Below are 22,290 nucleotides of genomic sequence, written 5' to 3'. Positions count from 1 at the left end.
ACTTACAGCCAGTTACAAGTGATTTAAAGCGTTGGCATGAACAGTGATTTGCAAGAAAATACTTTGACTCAATTTGAACTGTCATAAATACTAATTAAAGGCTGCAGACATTTGTCAACGTGTGTACATTTCAATAACATGAGAATTATGTTGACCTTCTTGCCCTACCCATGAACAAATTGATTTAACCGTTGTTTCAAAACAGAAATGTTATTTCGCTAGGAGTATGTGTCTCAAGAATTTTTATTATTTTACTAAAAATAAACATATACTTTTATACATATGTGTGCACATGTAATGATTGTGCTAATGACTAAATTAATTTGTATAATAGTACTAATTAAATTGTGATCAAAACGTGCTATAAAATAGCATTAATCATAAGTCAGCAAGATGCCATAACGATCGATGTTCTATTATATATATAATAGAATATATATAATATTTTGTATTCTACCTTGGTTGATTTAGGCAATTATTTGTATATGTTATTGACCGACTACAACTTTTAAACTGCACGTGTAAGTTGAATGCAATTTTTTTTGCTGATAAAAGATTTGTTTAAGACTTTTTTTAAATAGTGTAATCGATTGATAAGCTACGGATTTTAAACTACACGTGTAAATTAAATGCAATTCGTTTAAGATTTTTTTTTAAATAGTGTAAATATAGAGTCTACGTAATTTGGAATATCAGTCGATCAATAAGCTACTGCTTTTAAACTACTCGTGTAAATGCAATTTTTTTAGCTGATTAAAGATCAGTTGATGTTCTTTTTAAATAGTATAAACATAGTGTTTACGTAATTTAGAATATTCCAGAACATCGACAAACACACTCAATTTCTTATCACTAAACAGGGATTGCTGCTGCAGCATCAAGTGGATGAATTAAATTGTGTGTATTTTGGTGCCTTCAAAGATAGTTTTGGAACCATCAACAAGTAGACAATTAAATTATTATTATATATTAAAGCTACAGTGAAATAAAAGCTGAAAAAAAAACCAAAAATATTTGTACTACAGAATCCCCATTTTCCGGATCAAATAAAACCGCAGGTATTCCGGCTAAACGAAAATCCGTATAATCGATTTCAAAGCAAATCGAACAATATTTAAATGTTAATAAATGTTTATTATGTAAAGGATTTTACATGCGTCGTTTAGATGATACGTTACAAGAGCTATAACGATAATGAATTATATAATACCTATGCGATTTGAAATTTTGATTGAAAATAACTTATAATTGAACTTTGACGTAATGATGCACTTCAATTGAAACAACTGTATGGGATCCGATTCATCCTGTCTTTCAAACCACTCAAAAACAACATCCAGTGATTCAAAAGCTTTTGCGTGAGCTTGTACTTGACATACATCTCCAATTCCAGTCTCTTCATCAACGTCTCTCTCCTTACTGTTCAAATCCTCAATGATTTCTTCAACAGAATAAACATTTTATTTTTAAATTAGCAAATAGAGCCGAGACGAATGCGTTCGTATAATCTAATAGTCGGATAATCGATGTTCGGATAATCGGGACTCTACAGTTGGATATAAAACAATATCCAGTGAGAAAACGATAATTTTCGGCTACAACTAATAAGAGTGGTAGTGACTAACCCATTCGCTAAATCACTATGTATATTGCGAATAGTCGAAGGTCGGGCAGTTTTAATTTCTTATGGCATTATGTATGTACTTACATACTACAAAGAATATGCAAACTAACCGTGATTTTTGCTAGAAAGTCCAATGTTTTCACAAAAGTTCACATATTCGATATATTAGAGTATCCGATTTCAACAAACTTTAGTTAAATATCGTCACACTTTATAGATACCTATGTTTTATTTGTATACCTTTATAATTGCTTGATTTATCTACATATGATAAAGTTAAAGAGTCTGATAGGATTCAAAATGGTGTCATCTGTGAAATATGTGTTGTACTCTGATTTAGTCTATTTTCCTACTGTCAGATAAGAATGTCAAGGATATATGTATGAATCAATTCTGGTATTCCTACTTAAACTCAACGGTTTATTATACCCTGAACAGACAGGGTATATTCAGTTTGTTTCGATGTTTGTAACACCCAGAAGGAAGCGTCGTAGACCCTATAAAGTATATATATAAATGATCAGTATGTTGAGTTGAGGCGATTTAGCCATGCCCGTCTGTCTGTCCGTCTGTATATATACGAACTAGTCCTTCGGTTTTTAAGATATCGTTTTGAAATTTTGCAGATGTTATTTTCTCTTCAAGATCTTCGGAACTGCCGATATCGGACCACTATATCATATAGCTGCCATACAAATTGAACGATCGGAATCAATGGCTTGTATGGAAAACTTCCGCATTTTACTACATATCTTCACGAAATTTGGTGTGAGTTATTGTTCATAGAAATAATTTAATCTCCGAAAAAATTGTTCAGATCGGTTCACTATAGCATATAGCTGCCATACAAGCTGAACGATCGGAATCAAGGGCTTGTATGGAAAACTTCCGCATTTTACTACATATCTTCACGAAATTTGGTGTGAGTTATTGTTCATAGAAATAATTTAATCTCCGAAAAAATTGTTCAGATCGGTTCACTATAGCATATAGCTGCCATACAAGCTGAACGATCGGAATCAATGGCTTGTATGGAAAACTTCCGCATTTTACTACATATCTTCACGAAAGTTGGTGAGAGTTATTGTTCATAGAAATAATTTAATATCCAAAAAAATGTTCAGATCGGTTCACTATAGCATATAGCTGCCATACAAACTGAATGATCGGAATCAATGGCTTGTATGGAAAACTTCCGCATTTGACGTGGTATCTTCACGAAATTTGGTGTGAGTTATTGTTCATAGAAATAATTTAATCTCCGAAAAAATTGTTCAGATCGGTTCACTATAGCATATAGCTGCCATACAAACTGAACGATCGGAATCAAGGGCTTGTATGGAAAACTTCCGCATTTGACGTGGTATCTTCACGAAATTTGACATGGATTACTGCTTAAGGTAATAATATAATCTCCGAAGAAATTGTTCAGATCGGTTAACTATATAACCTTAATGTTTCTAGCAAACAACCCGGCTAAAAAGAGTTAGTAAAATGTTTTCTTTTTTTTACTTACTTTTTCTTACGTCTTTAGATTTGCTTAAACACATATGTACTAAAAGAAATGTACCTGTGAAGGGTAAACGTTTTTTCTTGTTTTTAGTACGAATCAGATCAGAAAAAAGTTATTATCTAACTGCTGGACTTTGTTATCGGATCCAATAATAGATAGAAAGTGGAATATATTTTGAAATGTCGTCTCTGTAATTATGTATTTGCAACATTTCATCATGTATGTACATATATATTTTTCATGTATAATATTAAAAAATTACTTAATAACTTTAAGGATGCATAGGAAATATCTTACTGGGATTCACCAAGTGAATATGTTAAAAGCACAGTGCCTACCAATGTATGTAAACAGGTTAAATATGTGACAAAGAAACTGGTTAGGATGGTTACTCCTTGCCTTGGAATGAAAACGAAATGAAAGTGAAAACTACCGGTTTTTAGGCGTATGAATCAACAGTGCTCAATGAATACATTTCGTTTACCTAATTTTGCCATTGCAGCAAAAAAGTACTACAGAGCATGGTAGCTCTTGTAGCCATTACTTTTTATTTACAAAGTATTCACAAGCAAATACAAAAGGTTAGTATTCTTAACTAAGCTAAGAGCAGTACAAGTAATTGCTTTTTTATAACAGCTTGAGCTATGCGCATGTGTGTATGTATGCTTACAGTCACTGTGGGTAATTATAAGTGCTTATTTGCCATTTTACGTTTGAAATAATTATAAATTGGGCGTAAATATGTGTGGCCAGGAAATGAGCTATTAATTAGTTAAAGTTTTAGTATCTATATTTTTTACGGAAGTACCATTTTCCACAAATTTTATTCTTACTTTGATATTGTCTTACGTTGGCTTATACATATGTTATGTGCAATGCATATATACAGTTTTTATGCTTTATATTTAGTTTTTTTTCGGCTTCTTATCACATTGCACACTTTGTTAGGTTGAGCAGAGACCGAAAAATGATTATTTTTCTCAAGGCCGCTGTGATGTAAAGTGCGCTGTAAGAAGCGAAGAAGAAAACACTTGTAAACCTGTTGGTGCCAGTCAGGGACTGGTGGGTGCGTTGCATCCGCGGAGAAATCTCTTACGGTTTATAAAATACCCTTTGCTGACAAAAATGTAATTGTGAATCGAAATGATTTATTCATAATTCAACATCGAGTATGAATAAATATAAAATGTAAAACAGTAGCTTCATCAAATATTTTCTTATTGATTAGAAAGTAGTGCTCTTACATTATATCAAATTGTCAACCGATTAATTCAATTTGATTCTAAATTATTTGTATGATCTAGAATGTGAAAAATGAACAAAACCTAATTTGATGTCATATATGGTATTAGTATTTTTCGATGTACGTAAGTACATATATGTATGCAGATGTATAATATTTAATTAGCATATCAAGTGCAGTGGATAGACAAGAAAATTGGGATTTTACACTTTTTCTGATGCGCATGTACTCATTTCATCCTGCTCGTTTAATCTGAAGATCAATAAATAAGGTGTGGATAAGTTTGTGCACGACGCGCCATTGTTTATACATACATACATGTATACCATACGTACTTGATTTGTTAAATGCTTGGCCGCGCTTTTCTTAAAAAGAGCGCGTTCTACACCTTTTAAAGGGATCGTCTCATATGACGGCCTGCTTTTTTAGTAATTCTTTAGATTTTTTTTCTACGACCAGTAAATAGTTAGATCTTCAAATTTATTATCATTTATTAAGATATATTTCAACAGTATATATGTATAATATATAAATTTGAAGTTAAAAATATTGTGTAGGAAATGAGTTACAGCGTTCTGAACAACCTCTCCCCAAAAAAATGTACTAACACTTCCTACACGATTCCGGCTGATTGGCTTATCGGAAACAAAAAAAAAACAATTCGCGACGTTTTAATCTGTAAACTTAAATGCATGGAACGCACTACGCTCAAGTGAGTATAGCAAAAATTGTACTTTTGGTAGACATTTGAAAAAAAAATTTCGAATTTGGCGTTTTTGTAGTTTTTTTGCTATAAAAAATCGAAGTTTTTGGAATTCATGATAAAAACAAATAAGGAAGGGCTAAGTTCGGGTGTTACCGAACATTTTATACTCTTGCAATTTATTTATATAATTTCATTATATAACAAACAATTTGACTCACATTCGGCATAAATATGGTATAAAGTCCATTGAATGTTTGAAAACCCTAATATTAGGTACGTACATATATGGGAGCTAGGGGAAGATATGACCTGATTTCACTAATTTTTGGCACGAAGACATATTATTAGAAGAAACATATTCCCTCTGAATTTCTTCAAAATATCTGAGAAACTTAACTATATTTTCGGTAAAAAATTTGTTAAGTCCTCATATTCGATATATAGGGTCTTGAAAACTTATGGACCGATTTCGGCGATTTTTAGAAGGGCGGTGCCACTCTTTAAATGCAGTATTTTTGTAAAGTTCTGTTTCGAAATCTTCACCAGTGCTTATTTTATATATTGTAAAGTAAACGATTCAGATCGACTTCAAAGTTCTGGAATATGGGAAGTAGGCTATTTTCATAACATATCATTGGGAAGCCAAATAGATATTACGAACCGAATTTCATTGAAATTGGCTGACTAATTTCGGAGATGTGGTGAAATTTAAGGTTTCTGGTGGTTTTTCTTACTGAATTAAAGCATTTTTAGAAGTTTTCAACATGACCTTTGTGGGCGTGGTTATAATCCGATTTCGTCCATTTTTATACTGTATAAGGTAGTACCTAAAAGAAACGACTATAGATAGTTTCCTTGACATAGCTTTCGTAGTTTACGAGATATATACAAAAAGCTTAGAAGGGGGCGGAGCCGCACTCACTTCCCAAAAAAAAAAAATACTTCCAAATATGCCCCTTCATAGTGCGATCCTTCATACCAAATTTCACTCCAATCACTTAATTTATGGCACTTATTTGATTTTCGCCATTTTGTGGGCGTGTCAGTGGTCCGATTTTGCAACCTTCCTATGGTGCCAAGATAAACATGTGTCAAGTTTCATCAAGATATCTTAATTTTTACTTAAGTTACAGCTTGCACAGACGGACAGACAGACAGACATACGGATTTGAACTCCACTTTTCGCTCTGATCACTTTGGTATATATAACCCTATATCTAACTCGTTTAGTTTTGGATGTTACAAACAACCGTTATATGAACAAAACTATTATGATCTCTTAGCAACTTTGTTGCGAGAGTATAAAAATTGTTAAGCCCATCACATGGGATGACCCCCGTAAGGTGTTGCGAACATTTGATGAACTTAATGAGAAGCTATTTATTGTCAAAAGTGCATGCAATCGTTTTCGTTTGTTAGCTTATTCGAAAAGTTACGATCGAGCCCACGTTCTATGGAATATCTAGCTGCACCACCAAGATGGCCATGTGATCTCAACTCTTTATCCAATAGCAGGTTTCGAACATTCGGTAAATCGGTTGGCAATTGCAAACATAAGTATGTAACTGGTGTGCTAAGTTTACATTTTCAATTTATTATCTTTACATTACCATATATTACTATTTCCGATATTTAATAATATGCCTATAGTTTTTTGCACACATGAATTTTGAGCTGCAGAGTGGTGAATCCCATATCGAACTATATGAGATGTCGCTATAAGTATGTAGACATGCATACATATATGTGCATTAGGGTGGCCCTTATTTTCCAAAGTATTCCGATTCTTGATCGCACCCCCTAGAAATATGCGAATAGCCCAAAAATTAGTATATACAAAGTTTTGGGTCAATCAAAAAAGGTTTAGAGGTTGCGCAAGGAGCTTGAAATCCTGAAAAATTAAGAATTTTTGCCATTTTTATGTCTCCATATTTCAAAGCCACACTATCTGGTTTCCATACCGTAATAAGATCTGCATTTTATTACCTTTCCAAAATTACCACAATCTTAAGAATCGGTCGATTGATGATAGAGTTACAGAAATACAAATATGAAAGTAAATTTAATGTGGTGCATTCCCAAGCGTCGCATGCTCGTGATATACCGTTATAACGGTTCTAATGTTATTCTTATTATCTTATTACGGTATGGAAAACCAGTAAGGGATAATGTGACTTTGAAATACGGAAGTCTGAGACATAAAAATGGCAAAAATTCTTATTTTTTTCAGGATTTCAAGCTCCTTGCGCAACCTCTAAACCTTTTTTGATTGACCCAAAACTTTGTATATACTAGTTTTTGGGCTATTCGCATATTTCTAGGGGGTGCGATCGAGAATCCAGAAACTTTTTTTATCCTCCATACAACTAAGGGCCACCCTAATGTGCATACGTGCACATTGGACATAACTAGCTTTCTAAGAAATTTAATAGCATTTACAATACAACAATATGCGAGTATTATTCCATTCATAAACATATTCAAACATTACACATATTTACACTCTATAAGAAGGTATGGCTATTTTTCTTAGAAATTTAATCTAATATTATTACTTTATAAACAAATGAGCAATACGTTTTTCATTAGTTAAATTCAGTTTTATTTAATCCCAACTGCACTTACATATATACAGATATGCTGTATACAAGTATATGCATTTGTGGTGTCGTTTTCGAAATCCACAATCTCTTAATTACAGATTGGATGTGGAAATTTTCATGAATTCTATTATACATATATATTTATATTATATTTACAATTACAAAAACAAAAATTTAGATATTTTTAAGTATTTCACCATCATTTCATTAGTCGCAAGTTCAAATAAGAGCTATTCAGAGGTAGGTGCGCTCCAACTACTACTCAGGATAATTTATAGTGCCATCTTAAAACGTTATGTAAACAAACATCATACTCTGTGCATTATATAGTGAGAGTATAAAAACACTTTTCTGCATAAAATTTATCGAATTCGCTTGTATTTTAATGTTCAATAAAAATTATTTTTCAACTTCTTTAGGAAATCATTTAAAGTAAATATTTTTTTGCAATTTTTCAAATTGTTACGTCAAGTGAGAAATAGGCGTTATGGACGAAAAAGATCCGGTATTAACATTTTGGACTGAATTCACCTGCGCCTACCCATATTCGCAAAAGATGTGTGATGGTTTCGCAAAATTATTCCGTTTCATTTTCGACAATCACTTGGATTCTGTGGGCACATTCGACACAATGTTGTTGTCTTCCTTTATACTAATTTTTCTAGCATTTTTGGTAGCATCTATGCTAACGATATTCGAAAAAGATCAGAAGGTATTGCTTTCTTGAATTGTGAAATATGTCTACATGTAAATGTACTAATTCTTTGTATTATATAGTCTTTGCAGCAAATAAAAGAGAAAGTTAGACATTCAACTGCAGTCATCGCACAGCTCGCAGCAACTTTATGGACCATAAGAGAAACGAAATTCAAAAGTATCACTCCAGAGGGATATCGAAGAATAAGAGAAAATAAGGAAGCAATAATGGCCTTAAAAAATCCGCCACAAACACTAGAGATGGACATCCCAAAGGAGTCACATGAAAAACCAAAGGATGTGAAGAAAAAATTTGTTAGAGGTTTTAAACCCCTCAAACGGGATTTATCACCACCGCCAGTGAAGAGTGCGCCGTATTCAATTTTGAAACGGGCAAAATTTGTTCAACAAAAAAAACTTGGCAGCCTTTCCATTGTACAAAATAAAAGGGCGAAAAATTTACGGGCTGTAGCCAGCGCTGCTTCACTCAACAAAAGGCAATTAGATCCTACAACATCAAGGTCCATTAGCGAGGGTGTTGAAACTAGAAATATTGGCTTAACAAAAGTAGTTAGGAAAACATAATTTGGAGACATTGTAAAATAATTTAGATCAACTGCATGTAATTGAGCATTTTAACTTAAATGTAAGACAATTTCAGTAAACTGATAAATTAAAATTATTGAATTTTGATGTTCTCAATTAGCATGCAATGGTCTAGTTCAAGCGTAATTGAAATGTATGTAAGTGATACGTAGATAAGATAAAAATACTAATAATTTTGCTCTGCATATTTTCACAAACAGAGAAAAAATTCTTATATAATAACTCTTACCTAAATCTAGCATATATTAGCTGTAAAACTTTGAATTTATTGTATTGGATCAATTTTTTAACCAATTCCACAGTATAATATCTTTCATTAAGTAAAAGCGCGTTCTAAATAATATAATAGTTGATTTTACATAATTATCAATGTAAAAGTAACGTTTGCGAGCAATCATTACCGTTAATTACCTTAGTAATTACCGTCATTCGCTGATATCGATTTTTATATTGTTTAGCGCCCAAAAAAAAATCGATTGTACCCGATGTCAAAGTTTGTCTTCACTAAATTCACTAAATGTTTACTTTTTATTAGCTTATCATTAATTTGAGCATAACAAACTGTAACAAAGGATGATTGCACCGGATGATTTCACGAATTTTAGGTATATTAGCAATTTTGAAAATAATCCATTTTTTAAATCCTTTTAATGTAAACATACATATGTGTAAGTATTGGTGAAAATACCGGCTCAAAGATGAAGTTATCCTTCCAGCACTCAATAATTAGTAAATACATACATTAGAAAAATTATCTTTTTAGCTCAGACGGTCGTTTGTTGCAAGTTGAATACGCTGCATTAGCTGTTAATGCTGGAGCGCCATCACTAGGCATAGTTGGTAAGTATTAATTAACAAAAAAAATAGCATCATTATAATTATATTTCACAGGAGAAGATTTCGTGGTAATTGCGGCCGATAATTCGCATAACTCTTTACTTTATGATGAGCAGGGAGTACATAAAGTCGAACCAATTACCGAACATATTGGTATGGTGTATTCTGGTTACAAACCAGATTATAATCCAATTTTAAAATTTGCTCGCAAAGCCGCACAGGAGTACCTCTTAAATACGGGGGAACCAATTTCAGTGATTGAGCTAGTAAAAAAAATCGGAAGATTGATGCAGGAGTACACTCAATCCGCGTAAGAATTTAAATTCAATATTGTTTTTATAGTTTTCAAATAATAAAATTTCTCTTCCTACACGGTATTAAAACTAACAACATTTAATGTACATGCTTATAATTAATTAATATTTACTTATTTCAGTTAAATTATATATTTTTATAAGAATTTTAATTTTACTTTTTTCAGTAGACTACGCCCCTTTGGTGTATCTCTTTTAATTTGTGGCTGGTACGAAAATCGCCCTTATTTATTTCAATGTAATCCACCAGGTCAATATTTAAACTTAGCTTCGGCTGCAGTGGGTGTTGATCATGATAAAATATTAAAGAATATGTAAGTTCTAGTGATAATCCTTACTATAACCACATACATATTATGTTCATTTTAACAGGAACAAGAACTGGTTGAATACGGAAGAGAGATGTTGCCAATTTAGCTTAGCACAATTAAAAGCGGTAAAGGGCGATTTAACTCGCAGTAACGTCGAAATAGGGTTGTACAACAAAAGAGGCTTTAGGCGGCTTCCATCCACTGAAAAGTTTTTAACAGGTAATATCTGCTAACCGGCAAAAGACAAATAAAATCCAAATTCCCTCTTTATAGATTAACCGTACAAAGCAATTTGTTGTTGTTTTCTATTGGATTGCAAAATGTGTTAGCGCTTATATTATTTCCATATGTACATAAAATACATTCTTACGAAGTAACTTTATTGTCAAAATAATTATATGTATAAACAATGTATAATCTAATTAAAATAAAAAGCACACAAAATTAAACCTCCATTAACCAGGAAAAACGATTATATGTACAGAATATCCTGGATAATCGAGGTTATTGATTTTGACTTTGTTTAGTGAAATAGAATACGAATACGAATTTTTTTTAATTAAGTATTTTGAGCGCCTTGCAAAACAACGAGTCCCGAACGAGTAGTGTAGAATATATTGCAAAGGAGTTGTTTATATTATATGTGGATTTACACCGAAGTAGGAGAAGATAGAGATTAACAAATAATTGGACTATTTTGAAAAACTAAATTAATTAAATTTATTATTACAGGTACAGATTTTTATATTTAGATAATTTTACAAACGATTTCTCAATAATAATCGATATTTATCAGAAATGCGTTCAGTGAAAATGTTATCTACATATATTACAAAAGTCTTTAAATCCATTCCCAACATACATCAATTCTTTAAGACCATCTTTCTATTTGTTTTTTCTGATAGTATTCCAATTCTTTGAACATTTTTAATTTTCATAAACTTCCAAATTATTTATTCTAAAATCAAACGATAATTTTTTAACATGTAATATGTAAAGAATTACGGCAACACTGGGAATCTATGCAAGAATATGACAATTAAAAATTTGACATTGCGATTTAGCTTTGCTGTGTCATTTGGAATTTGTAGTATTGTTGCGGTACAGAGATTGTAGAATTTTAAATAACTAAAAAATTAGTAACAAAAATGGCTTCTGAACGCTATAGTTTTTCGCTGACTACTTTCAGGTATGATTTCACAAATTTATGCAAAAACATAACCTAATGAATATCCTGTAATGTTTTCAGTCCTTCAGGTAAATTGGTGCAGTTGGAATATGCTTTGGCAGCAGTTGCTGCTGGCGCTACATCAGTGGGAATAGTTGGTAGGTTCTCAATAAAATATAGAAAGAGAAATATAAATTCTGATATAATATTTCCAGCTTCGGATGGTGTTGTTATTGCTACTGAAAATAAGTACAAGTCACCTTTATATGAAGAACACAGCGTTCATCGTGTTGAACCAATCACTGATCATATTGGCATGGTGTACTCGGGGCTAGTACCAGATTATCGTCCACTTCTTAAAAGAGCTCGTAAAATGGCTCAACAATACTTTTTAGTTTACAAAGAACCTATGCCTGTATCACAATTAGTTCAACAAGTTGCAAATGTAATGCAAGAATATACTCAGTCAGGGTAAGAACATTTGTAGCATTAACCGTCATTCATTCTTAAATACAAAACTAATTTAGAGGTGTGCGGCCATTTGGAGTTTCTTTACTGATTTGTGGCTGGGATTCTGGAAAACCTTATCTATTCCAATGTGATCCCACAGGTGCATTTTTCGCGTGGAAAGCTACCGCCCTCGGTAAAAATGCACAAAGCTGTAAAACATATATGGAAAAAAGGTATTTCCATATCTCTATGGCATTAAACTAATAATAATAAAATCTTTAATATGCTGTAGATTTAACTTGCAATCCAACAACTCTGTTTCTCAATCACTGGATGATGCAGTAGTCGACGCCATGCGTACATTAAAAGGTGGATTTGAAGGCGTAATGACTAAAGATAACATAGAAGTAGGAATCTGCACCGAAAAAGGCTTCAGGCGTTTAACACCCACAGAGATCGATGACCACCTATCTAATGCAAACTAAGTTTGCGGGAAACTCATACTTTCCTACTTATTTTTTATTAAAACGTAATTTAAATAACCCCCGACGGATAAAATAAAATCGGTTACAGTATATTTTGTTTTATTTTTATTGATACGATGTTAATTTAAACCAATCGTTTCTATGAATCCACAACATGTATCTGGATCAAATAGAAATACATTACAATGAGGTGCTTCCTTTTTAGAAACGACTTTGATAATCTCTTGTGCCAAAACACCTCCCACCACTGCTGCGGCGGGTGAAACTTGAGCGAACACGTTCTCAAAATATTCGTCAGATAATGCGTTCACGCTTGTTGTTTCGTTTCGAATACGCTGCAATTCTGAAACATCGGCATCACGAGTTTTATAGTAAGGATCACGCTTGAAAGCTTCTCGAAACTCTTGAAGAACGCGTAATAATATTAAAGCGGGACCGGTACGTTTAAGCTTTTTCTGATAAGCAGCTGAATTGATGTCGAAATCCACAACTGCATCGAAAGATGGAAAATTCAATGTTCGTTGCACAGCGGCAGTGACTAACTCAGTCTTTACTTTTTCCTTAGGCTTTGAAATGACTTTATGCTTCGCCACGTCTCTGCAAAAGATTGAAATTTCAATTAAAAAATTATTACAGCGTGTAATTATTAAATATTATTACTCAACAAAACTGTGTTCCTGTAGGTCTGCAAAACAATAGCCAAACATTCCCCAAACATCACCGGCGAAAAACTTAACTTTGTTTTCCCGACAGATGTTATTCACACGTATTAATTCCGAGTTGGATGCACCGATCACAACTACGACGTCAAACTTTGCAAAATAATCAGCTTCTTTTGTGGAAAGCGGTTCTGTATCGGCTGATATCTCTACCATAGGATTTAAAGAACGCGCTCGTTCAATTGACGCTTCTGCACGATTTTGCCCAATCGCAGCACGCGGCACTAAAAACTGAGCGCAAAAATCTTCTTCTGTAACAACTTTTTCATCTTGTAACTTTACAGAGTTTACACCGGAGAGAATAATGTTTTTTGTCACTTCTGCACCGATTCCACTTAATCCAGAAACTAGTATTTTCGCTGTACGAAGCCTGCATTTGATGAAAATTAAATGACAATAAAATGATATGAATATTGTTTGTATACCTTTTTTGCGATTCTAAGCCCCAAAGTCGAATTTGTCTGTCATACAACTCATTTTCTGCTTCAGTTAATTCCACACCATTAACACTTTCATTTTTATCGACTTCCATGATTGTATAAAATATTTTGTTAGACTTTTAAATTAACTTTATACTTTTGGTTGAGAATAGAAATGTTAAAAAGAAATTCGCAAATAAAAACGCCGACTCACAGTGCTACCAACATAGCTATGACCGCGAATACTACTTGAGCTTCCAACAATCGATTTAACAATCGATTATAGTTAAGACTATCGTCTTATAACATTAATAATTTTAATAAATACAAGTAAATATTTGAAACAAATTTTATTTTCCTTTAGTTTCACTATTTTTTGTTTAACTGTATCGAAATTCTTATTTAAATTTGTAATTTTAAGCAACCGATTAAACGCTGAGTTATTTTTTTTATAGTTTCCACACATCACTATTTAAGGAACAATTCCCAATCGATATATTCGGTTTTCGTATTGTGAAGTGTGGTATCAGAACTATTTTTCAGAGCACTTTTCTATTAAACAATTGCAATCATTAATTCGTCAAATAGAAAAATGGTGCGAGGAGCTATGCGGGGAGGTAGACCAATCCGAGGTGGACTCCATCGACCACCTTTTAAAAAGACGTTCATTCCACGACATCCTTTCGATTTGACGTTAGTTGCTGAGGTTCTATTTCCAAAAGTGTCGCCTTCGGTTGATGATACTAATCTCACTGCAGCCCTATTAAAGCGTAACCAAGACTTAAGTCCAACGCCAGCTGAGCAAACATCAATTGGAAATTTAGTGACTAAAGTTCAATCAGTTCTAGATAATTTAGTGGTAGCACCTGGCGATTTTAATACATGTGTAAGTTGCTTAGAATTCATCTTTTGTGTTCGAAAATATATGATTTTTTCTTGTAGCAATTGGAAGAGGTGCGTCAAGTGGGATCGTTTAAAAAAGGTACAATGATATCTGGAAATAATGTAGCTGATATCGTTGTCATACTTAAAACTTTACCAACAAAAGAAGCATGCGAAGCATTGGCTAAAAAGGTTGAATCCGACCTTAAAAATGCTATGAAAACTGAAGTATTAACAAAAGCCGATCAAATATACACAACAATACATGACCGTGGGTTTGATGTGGCAAACTGGCAAGCTAAAGTTCGAATTTTGATAGCAACACTTCCTCAAAATTTACGAAAATTAGAAGCGGATATACACCTTGATCAGAAGCTAATGCAAGCACATCTCGCTGCTATTCGCCATACAAGATGGTTTGAGGAAAATGCTCATCACTCTTCTATCAAAGTGTTGATTCGTATATTAAAAGATCTCACAAGAAGATTTGAAGCTTTCGCGCCACTTTCACCTTGGATGCTCGATTTAATCGCTCATTTGTCTATCATGAATAATCCTTCCCGTCAAGCATTGCCAATAAATTTGGCATTCAGACGAGTTTTTCAATTGCTTTCTGCGGGATTATTTTTGCCCGGTTCAGCTGGTATAACGGATCCCTGTGAACCGGGTCACATTCGCGTGCATACTGCAATGACATTGGAACAACAAGATGTTTGTTGTTTAACTGCTCAAACCCTTCTACGTGTTCTTGCCCACGGTGGATATAAACATATACTTGGTTTGGAGGGAAATACAAGTATAGTTCGGGAAATGTCTGTATGGAATGGAGTAGTAGTCTCACCTCTAGAGGCGGTGTATGAGAAACCAGCTGATAAGAAAGACGGTGAGGGTGAGGAAGATATGGAAGCTGTGGAAAATGACGGTGTAGCAGATGATGACACAGTTGAGTAGATCCTTACTAAATTTTATTAAAACAATCTTACATTTAATTTAATAAAATATGCAAATAAATTCACGTCACATACATCAATACAAACAGTTTTCATATAATTTATTATTCGAGTATTATTATATTTCTTTCAATAATAATATGTATTGCATTATTTTCGTTATGGAATGATACAAGGCTTGACTAATGACATATATTCAGAAAAACTAATTAAAATTAAACAGAAATGTGATGCCACATTAAAGGCGAATCGCCATTCACATCGGCTGCGATCTGTTTATCTATTACAGAATCAAAATATTCGGCAGATATACCATTTGGCTCACTTACTTTAATACAAATATCGCATACATTTAAAATATTACCAGCTTTCAAAAACCTAGTCGCCACAATTGATTTTCCTAATTTATTTCTACATTGCATTTCACTTGGAAGTATAATTTTTGACTTTATATCCTTCAAAGCCAATTTGATAACATTCTGATGTTCAAACATATTCAAAATTTGTTCCTTATTCAATATACGAAGTTTTTCTAATACCTTTATTTCATCAACAAGGCTTTTAAATTCATGGGGCTCCAATGAACATTTATGATCTGAACCCTTCTGATTATTATCTAAAGTAAAATGTCGTTCTATAATTCTGGCTCCTAATAGCACAGCTGCTTTACTTATGTCAATGCCCCTTTCATGACCAGAATATCCTATTACTATGTTGGGATACTGCTCTTTTAGACGAGTTATCATTTGTAAAGAACAATCCTCTGGATCAGTAGGGTAAGCAGAAACGCAATGCATTAAGGCGTAATTAGTTTTGTTACTTTGTTCCATTATATCAACAATTTTCTGGATGGTTTCAGTCGTTTGCATTCCTGTAGATACAACTAAGGGAATATCCATTTTTGCTGCTTTCCTCAAAAGCAGAACATTATTGGCATCTCCGGAGCCTATTTTTATAAAAGGCACATTCAGCTCATTTAAAAAATCTAAAGAGATCTAAGAAAGTAATTTGTTTTAATAGTTATGTATTCACGAATTCTGATTAATCAAAATTGAGTTTACAATGTTATGAGTACATATCTTAAAATTTTTCAGGAGAAACAAAAATAATAATTTTCAATTTGAACAGTAAATAAAATTTGTTATAATGAATAGATTGGAAGGTAGATACATAGTTATATCTATAAATTTAAAAACGAAGTTCACATATATATTATACCGTTTTGAAATTGTTTAATTAATGCGTTTGCATTAAATTAGGGACTTGACATACTTAAACATGATCAAATGTATGCATGTATGTATGTATGCATGTATATATATTTAATACTCTAAAATACTACACTTGCAAATATGCTAGTTCTTACCTCATCCATAGCTGATGCAGTAAAATCTATTCCAATATTTTTCGAACATGTTTGTAATTCTCTATATTGGTTTTCGCTAAACTCCAGGAATTCCTTATGTTCACCATAAGTATTGCCAAAAGAGTTCTCTGATATATAAGGGCGTGTAAGGGCTGCTTTCGAAAATTTTGCTGGAAGGCACGATTTTTGAAATTTTACGCAGTCACATCCTATTATCTAAAACAAATGTAGAAGTAAATACATATGTAAATATGTATATAATTTATGATATTTGTACATGTTTAAATGCATACATACTTTGGCTTTCGATATCATTTCCTTTGCGGTATTAAGATTACCTTGATGGTTTTGTCCTATTTCCGCAATTATATATACGGTACCGCTATCAGAAAACATTTTTTTATGTCCCAAATTTAATGATATCATTATTAAAAACTGATCTTCAAAGAAACTATATTAATTAACAGAATTAAATAAGCAATTGATTTAAATAGCTCACAAAGATGCCAGAATGAAAAAAAAAGTCAATGAACATTTGAAAATGCCTTTCGTAAAAATATTATTTTTATTAGTGTCTATTTCTTATTACGGAACTATCAAAAACATTAAACAAATACAACGGTAATGAACACACAAAATTTTAAGGGAATTGTAAAACAGTACATTTATAAAATTGGCACTTTTTTCGGGAATGGAATAGGAAATACAACCCTGTGGTGGTTTTCATTCTTTTTATCTCAATCATACGCTTGTCAGTTATCCTATGATTGCGCTTGTATATTTACATATACACACTTTAGGTTAGAATTGAACCGGTACACTTATCTTTACCGCTTGGAAAGTAATATTTATGCCCAGTATCAAAAACGGTAGGTCAGAATATATGTATAGACGAACGAAATTTTTAAAATAAAAATTATTTGTAAACAAATATTGAATGGGCACAACAATTAAAGAAAAAGTCATAATAACATAATTCATAAAATATATATATTTATATGGTCATCTAAAAATTCTCAATATTATTCACATTAAACTTATTTTGGCAAAAGGTAAAATAATGAATAATTAAAAAATATTTTTTAAAACAAAAACTAAATATTCCTATGATATTCAATAACTACGCATAACTATTTTTACATTAAATTAATTCTTAGAACAAGTGGATTCGAAACGGATCGTTCTCTGTTTCGGCCATATTCTATTGTATTGAACCGATTGTGTGTTGATAGTATTCGTGCGCTGGGTTAACTCGGCCCGATTGTCAGTCTTTGTGTGTTCGCTCTTCGATCTTCTGGTAGCTGTGAAAAATTTACTAAAAATATTTAATAATATTTAAACAGGGAACACACTTTAGATTTGCCAATAAAAAACGTAAAAATTACAAGTACACACGTTTAATAACGCAAATAGCTAACCAAAATGGCTGACGTAATGAACATTGACAGCATAATTTCACGATTGTTGGAGGTGCGTGGTGCAAGGCCTGGAAAGAATGTACAATTATCGGAGAGCGAAATTCGTGGGCTTTGTCTGAAGTCGCGCGAGATATTTCTATCACAACCAATTTTGCTAGAATTGGAGGCACCATTAAAAATTTGTGGAGACATTCATGGTCAGTATTATGATTTGTTGCGTCTCTTCGAATATGGCGGTTTTCCACCAGAATCCAACTACTTATTTTTGGGAGATTACGTTGACCGTGGTAAGCAGTCTTTGGAAACTATTTGCTTGCTTTTGGCGTACAAGATTAAGTATTCTGAGAACTTCTTCCTGTTGCGTGGTAATCATGAGTGCGCCAGTATAAATCGTATCTATGGATTTTACGACGAGTGCAAACGTCGTTATACCATAAAATTGTGGAAAACTTTCACGGACTGTTTCAATTGTCTGCCAGTCGCTGCTATCGTTGATGAGAAAATATTTTGCTGCCATGGTGGTCTCAGTCCTGATTTATCATCAATGGAACAAATTCGACGTATAATGAGACCTACAGATGTCCCCGATCAAGGTTTGCTTTGTGATTTGTTATGGTCTGATCCAGACAAAGATACCATGGGCTGGGGCGAGAACGATCGTGGAGTTAGTTTCACATTCGGCGCTGAAGTTGTTGGTAAATTCCTCCAAAAGCATGATTTTGATTTGATTTGCCGTGCTCATCAGGTGGTCGAAGATGGCTACGAATTTTTCGCAAAGCGGCAATTGGTGACGCTTTTTTCAGCACCAAACTATTGTGGTGAATTTGACAATGCCGGCGCTATGATGTCTGTGGATGACTCTTTAATGTGCTCGTTTCAGATATTGAAACCGGCAGATAAACGTAAAAAATAAGCGAAACAAATAGTCGCTGCTGCATGTGCACCAATAAAAACATCAACAGTAACAACACACTATAATAGTAATATGTCTAAACAAGAATATAGCAACGGCAAAAAAAAAGGCGAAGTAATTGTTAAAAAAGTTGATTTGAATTATAAAATCAAAAGGGGAAGGAAAACAACCAGTTTTACAGACATGGAGCCAAGAAGAAAACAAAAAACGCAGACGGATGAAAGAAAAAAACAAATAAAACAAAAACATTTAATTAACAAAAATACTTTTTCTTAAATTTTACTTAAATGTAATACATGTAATTGCATGAATAAATCAACAACAAACGGCACTCTCATTCATTTTGACCGAGCCAATATCTACCCCTATCGGTTTTGATCGGGTTTAGTTAATCAAATGCTGGTAAACAATTGTTATATTATTTTTTAAAATAGTTTGTTTCTTGAAACCATGTGCTAAATTAACACTTTGTATAACGACGCTGATCTGAAAAAAAAATATATATATTTTACTCTCCATGGACAGTAAGAAAAATTATAAACCACAGAACACTAACAACATAATTTTTTTTTTTTATTAAAAGTGTAATAAGAAATTTCTTAAATATATCAATTGGACATGTGCAAAGCAAAAGCCTCGAAGATGGGGTTATATTATGTTATTAACAAGCTGATCAAAATTTGAGTAGGCTACATCATTTCATTATTCATGTGACTAGTTTTCTAGTTGGTGTCTTTTCGTCGCTCCATTGGTTTCTTATTAAAAGGAAATTCAATCCATAATAAATTGTAAAGTTATCAAACAAATTTTTTACATACACATAACTTCTTTATATTTTGGGATTAATTAAATTATTTCTTCTAGATTTTTTGATTGTCATGAACAATAGTCCCCTAAAATAAGATGTTTTTCATATACATTTACACATATGCTTAATATTATTAATCAATATCTGTATTATTAAACATCATTTGTATGTATTAATAACTAAATACATTATACACAACTTATTAAAATGAATTAAATAAATATCTGGCGTAATATTTGACTTATTTTTTGTAATTTGAAGATATGGGAAAACTGTTGCGTAGTAAAAGTCTGATTTCAAATTGTGATATTGTGTAATATTAAATGACGCGCGAACCCATATAATCGAAATTTAAAATATGAGTAATGACTACTTAAATTATATGGACCAGTCAGAGGGCAGTCGATAAAAATGTAAAAGATAAGCTTATAAGTGGGATTTTGTGGAGTAAACAAAAATCATGGTGTTTACTAAAACCAATTTGATCGAGAAAATGTTTATTATGGATCGGTAAGGTATGCCGATTTTACATATCACTTTATTAAGCATGGTATAATGAATGTATACATATATATATATATAATACTTTTTGTGCCTTCTAAAATAAGGAACTCAGATTCGTACTGAACTAAGTTATGGACGGGCTAGGATTCAATTATTGTCAGTTTGTGCTGCTGTCAAGTTGCTTGCATTGTTAGCAGTATCAGAATCGTCAGGAGTTTCTGAATTTTTAACTGTATCATCATTTCGTGATGAATTACTTTGCACAGGAGACTCTGCCTTTGATGCGATCTCCAATTCATTTGTAACTACCACAGGTTCAGATTCAGATTCTTGATCTTTTGCATTCTCCTCAACACATTTCTCCTGATTCTCTGTTGCTTCATCATTTTTCTTCTCTACATCCTCTGGCTCCCTCAGAGCATCAGGGTTAATGCTTTCAATTATACCACGTAATCGTTGTATTTCACTACGGGCTTCTTCGAGTTCGCTCTGTAAATACGACACGCTGTCAGCTTGATGCAAAGCATCTCCTAGGTTATTACGCAAATAGTCGAGAGGATTTTCTGGACGCTCTTTTACGATTCTTACAAATACTTTCGTCAAGGCCTCTATTACACCGGATCGTTCAAGATAGCGGCGAAACTCATCACGTTTTGGATCTATGGGCTTTTATAAATAAAACAATATTATATTTCTCTTAGTTATACATTTTGTTATATATTTAGTACCTTGAACGCCATTTTCCTGCAGATTCTAATTTAATTTAATCGTAAAAGCAAACGGGTTGTAAAAGCAACAGGATTTCAAACCCACAAATGAACGCAAATGTCAAATAGTTCAATAAAACAAATTGTAAAAATATCGAATAATCGAAAGGGTACAGATGCTTTTAGATGTAGTTAGAACTTAAAATTTCTTTTTATTAATAAAGGTTCGTTAAAATAGATTTTAATATAAAGTAGCTTATAAATACTGATTTCAAAGAGTTAATGCCATATAGTTGATGTAAAAGTAAAATGTATTAATCAAAATCTTACCAAATTAATAGCTGACTTTTTATCTATATCAAAGTTTCAAACCAGAAATAGGGATACAGCGACATCTATTTTTCAATATAGATTACATGGATTTCCGTTATTCCGGGTTACTTTATAATAAATATGTATATAAAAAAGATAAAAATGTTTTGCTTAATTTGGTACCAAGAATTGTAAAACTTGGTCTTTCTTTATTTCTTATTTCTTATTTATTATAATATTACTAATTATTATCTAATTCACATATACCAAGTGTCATGTTCCGGACGTTATAAATGTTCTAAACCTTATAGAAGAAATTAAGTCTAGCGACAAATATAAATTCAGTTTTTCATATAATAGTCAAGCGTATATATATCACGATAATCGCTTTTCATAAAATGTATAGGTTAAATTTTGTATCACTGTCCTCAGTATTTTTAACGTAATTTTGTGTTTTTTTATTTGACAGTACAAATAAATATATTTGCTTACTTTCTTTTTATTTCGATCAGTATATTAACTGGTATTGCTTTGTGTGAACTTATTTTACATGAACTGAAATGCGAGACATCAGGAAGTTGTTGCAGAGTTACTGACAAAAACCAACAACTATAACTACATAAATTCAATGGCCATTGCCCGATCGCCTTACTCCCTCTATCCCCGCCGCCGTTAGCAAGCCGCATCAACACCAACGCAACAGAGTTTTCACCTTCAGTTTTAACTGTTTTTACGA

At 32.5% G+C, this 22,290-nt stretch overlaps 8 protein-coding genes across 9 annotated transcripts; 5 read left to right on the top strand and 3 right to left on the bottom strand.

Annotated features, from left to right (window-relative positions):
• Nucleotides 1-8,001: 8,001 nt before the first annotated feature.
• LOC105210213 (uncharacterized) lies at nucleotides 8,002-9,072 on the top strand. The gene is made up of 2 exons (XM_011181030.3): nucleotides 8,002-8,401; nucleotides 8,467-9,072. Exons 1-2 carry the CDS (start codon nucleotides 8,177-8,179, stop codon nucleotides 8,968-8,970), a joined length of 729 nt encoding a protein of 242 aa, XP_011179332.1. The 5' UTR covers nucleotides 8,002-8,176; the 3' UTR covers nucleotides 8,971-9,072.
• Nucleotides 9,073-9,212: 140 nt separating this feature from the next.
• Nucleotides 9,213-10,996, top strand: LOC105210212 (proteasome subunit alpha type-2). Of its 2 annotated transcripts, none has more exons than XM_054225881.1 (6): nucleotides 9,213-9,596; nucleotides 9,755-9,831; nucleotides 9,883-10,138; nucleotides 10,313-10,456; nucleotides 10,515-10,672; nucleotides 10,727-10,996. In XM_054225881.1, exons 1-6 carry the CDS (start codon nucleotides 9,565-9,567, stop codon nucleotides 10,729-10,731), a joined length of 672 nt encoding a protein of 223 aa, XP_054081856.1. In that variant the 5' UTR covers nucleotides 9,213-9,564; the 3' UTR covers nucleotides 10,732-10,996. The 2 variants fall into 2 exon arrangements, with proteins under 2 accessions (XP_054081856.1, XP_011179330.2); XM_011181028.3 differs by having other exon boundaries at nucleotides 10,310-10,456.
• Nucleotides 10,997-11,480: 484 nt separating this feature from the next.
• Pros25 (proteasome subunit alpha type-2) lies at nucleotides 11,481-12,648 on the top strand. The gene is made up of 5 exons (XM_011181026.2): nucleotides 11,481-11,642; nucleotides 11,703-11,779; nucleotides 11,837-12,092; nucleotides 12,149-12,304; nucleotides 12,364-12,648. Exons 1-5 carry the CDS (start codon nucleotides 11,602-11,604, stop codon nucleotides 12,554-12,556), a joined length of 723 nt encoding a protein of 240 aa, XP_011179328.1. The 5' UTR covers nucleotides 11,481-11,601; the 3' UTR covers nucleotides 12,557-12,648.
• On the bottom strand, nucleotides 12,639-13,929 carry LOC105210211 (SUMO-activating enzyme subunit 1). The gene is made up of 3 exons (XM_011181027.3): nucleotides 13,701-13,929; nucleotides 13,217-13,645; nucleotides 12,639-13,153 (listed from the first exon to the last, which is right to left on the bottom strand). The coding sequence occupies exons 1-3, from the start codon at nucleotides 13,805-13,807 to the stop codon at nucleotides 12,676-12,678; spliced, it is 1,014 nt and encodes a 337-aa protein (XP_011179329.1). The 5' UTR covers nucleotides 13,808-13,929; the 3' UTR covers nucleotides 12,639-12,675.
• A 235-nt stretch (nucleotides 13,930-14,164) lies between these two features.
• Nucleotides 14,165-15,630, top strand: LOC105210209 (interleukin enhancer-binding factor 2 homolog). Its single transcript, XM_011181025.3, has 2 exons — nucleotides 14,165-14,580; nucleotides 14,637-15,630. The coding sequence occupies exons 1-2, from the start codon at nucleotides 14,287-14,289 to the stop codon at nucleotides 15,525-15,527; spliced, it is 1,185 nt and encodes a 394-aa protein (XP_011179327.1). The 5' UTR covers nucleotides 14,165-14,286; the 3' UTR covers nucleotides 15,528-15,630.
• Nucleotides 15,631-15,704: 74 nt separating this feature from the next.
• LOC105210208 (sialic acid synthase) lies at nucleotides 15,705-17,508 on the bottom strand. The gene is made up of 3 exons (XM_011181024.3): nucleotides 17,190-17,508; nucleotides 16,893-17,108; nucleotides 15,705-16,521 (listed from the first exon to the last, which is right to left on the bottom strand). Exons 1-3 carry the CDS (start codon nucleotides 17,316-17,318, stop codon nucleotides 15,742-15,744), a joined length of 1,125 nt encoding a protein of 374 aa, XP_011179326.2. The 5' UTR covers nucleotides 17,319-17,508; the 3' UTR covers nucleotides 15,705-15,741.
• Nucleotides 17,509-18,123: 615 nt separating this feature from the next.
• On the top strand, nucleotides 18,124-19,554 carry LOC105210207 (serine/threonine-protein phosphatase alpha-2 isoform). The gene has a single exon (XM_011181022.3). The coding sequence runs from the start codon at nucleotides 18,315-18,317 to the stop codon at nucleotides 19,221-19,223; it is 909 nt and encodes a 302-aa protein (XP_011179324.1). The 5' UTR covers nucleotides 18,124-18,314; the 3' UTR covers nucleotides 19,224-19,554.
• Nucleotides 19,194-21,425, bottom strand: LOC105210206 (c-Myc-binding protein homolog). The gene is made up of 2 exons (XM_011181021.3): nucleotides 21,264-21,425; nucleotides 19,194-21,201 (listed from the first exon to the last, which is right to left on the bottom strand). Exons 1-2 carry the CDS (start codon nucleotides 21,273-21,275, stop codon nucleotides 20,683-20,685), a joined length of 531 nt encoding a protein of 176 aa, XP_011179323.2. The 5' UTR covers nucleotides 21,276-21,425; the 3' UTR covers nucleotides 19,194-20,682.
• Nucleotides 21,426-22,290: the final 865 nt, after the last annotated feature.

Source organism: Zeugodacus cucurbitae, chromosome 2 (assembly GCF_028554725.1).
Source record: "Zeugodacus cucurbitae isolate PBARC_wt_2022May chromosome 2, idZeuCucr1.2, whole genome shotgun sequence".
Classification (NCBI taxonomy): domain Eukaryota; kingdom Metazoa; phylum Arthropoda; class Insecta; order Diptera; family Tephritidae; genus Zeugodacus; species Zeugodacus cucurbitae.
This window is presented reverse-complemented; position numbering and strand designations above follow the sequence as displayed.

What these genes read in the sequence shown, in the direction of transcription:
- LOC105210208 (XM_011181024.3), bottom strand. Translation starts at nt 17,318, where the DNA reads ATGATATCATTAAATTTGGGACATAAAAAAATGTTTTCTGATAGCGGT. An exon ending in AAATGATATCGAAAGCCAAA is followed by an intron (nt 17,109 to 17,189) that starts GTATGTATGCAT and finishes CATTTGTTTTAG; the next exon opens with ATAATAGGATGTGACTGCGT. An exon ending in CTGCATCAGCTATGGATGAG is followed by an intron (nt 16,522 to 16,892) that starts GTAAGAACTAGC and finishes TTACTTTCTTAG; the next exon opens with ATCTCTTTAGATTTTTTAAA.
- LOC105210212 (XM_011181028.3), top strand. Translation starts at nt 9,565, where the DNA reads ATGATTGCACCGGATGATTTCACGAATTTTAG. An exon ending in GCCATCACTAGGCATAGTTG is followed by an intron (nt 9,832 to 9,882) that starts GTAAGTATTAAT and finishes TATATTTCACAG; the next exon opens with GAGAAGATTTCGTGGTAATT. An exon ending in GATAAAATATTAAAGAATAT is followed by an intron (nt 10,457 to 10,514) that starts GTAAGTTCTAGT and finishes TCATTTTAACAG; the next exon opens with GAACAAGAACTGGTTGAATA.
- Pros25 (XM_011181026.2), top strand. Translation starts at nt 11,602, where the DNA reads ATGGCTTCTGAACGCTATAGTTTTTCGCTGACTACTTTCAG. An exon ending in TTTTCGCTGACTACTTTCAG is followed by an intron (nt 11,643 to 11,702) that starts GTATGATTTCAC and finishes TAATGTTTTCAG; the next exon opens with TCCTTCAGGTAAATTGGTGC. An exon ending in AAAACATATATGGAAAAAAG is followed by an intron (nt 12,305 to 12,363) that starts GTATTTCCATAT and finishes AATATGCTGTAG; the next exon opens with ATTTAACTTGCAATCCAACA.
- LOC105210207 (XM_011181022.3), top strand. Translation starts at nt 18,315, where the DNA reads ATGGCTGACGTAATGAACATTGACAGCATAATTTCACGATTGTTGGAG.
- LOC105210209 (XM_011181025.3), top strand. Translation starts at nt 14,287, where the DNA reads ATGGTGCGAGGAGCTATGCGGGGAGGTAGACCAATCCGAGGTGGACTC. An exon ending in CTGGCGATTTTAATACATGT is followed by an intron (nt 14,581 to 14,636) that starts GTAAGTTGCTTA and finishes TTTTTCTTGTAG; the next exon opens with CAATTGGAAGAGGTGCGTCA.
- LOC105210213 (XM_011181030.3), top strand. Translation starts at nt 8,177, where the DNA reads ATGGACGAAAAAGATCCGGTATTAACATTTTGGACTGAATTCACCTGC. An exon ending in TATTCGAAAAAGATCAGAAG is followed by an intron (nt 8,402 to 8,466) that starts GTATTGCTTTCT and finishes TGTATTATATAG; the next exon opens with TCTTTGCAGCAAATAAAAGA.
- LOC105210211 (XM_011181027.3), bottom strand. Translation starts at nt 13,807, where the DNA reads ATGGAAGTCGATAAAAATGAAAGTGTTAATGGTGTGGAATTAACTGAA. An exon ending in GGCTTAGAATCGCAAAAAAG is followed by an intron (nt 13,646 to 13,700) that starts GTATACAAACAA and finishes CATCAAATGCAG; the next exon opens with GCTTCGTACAGCGAAAATAC. An exon ending in CAGGAACACAGTTTTGTTGA is followed by an intron (nt 13,154 to 13,216) that starts GTAATAATATTT and finishes AATCTTTTGCAG; the next exon opens with AGACGTGGCGAAGCATAAAG.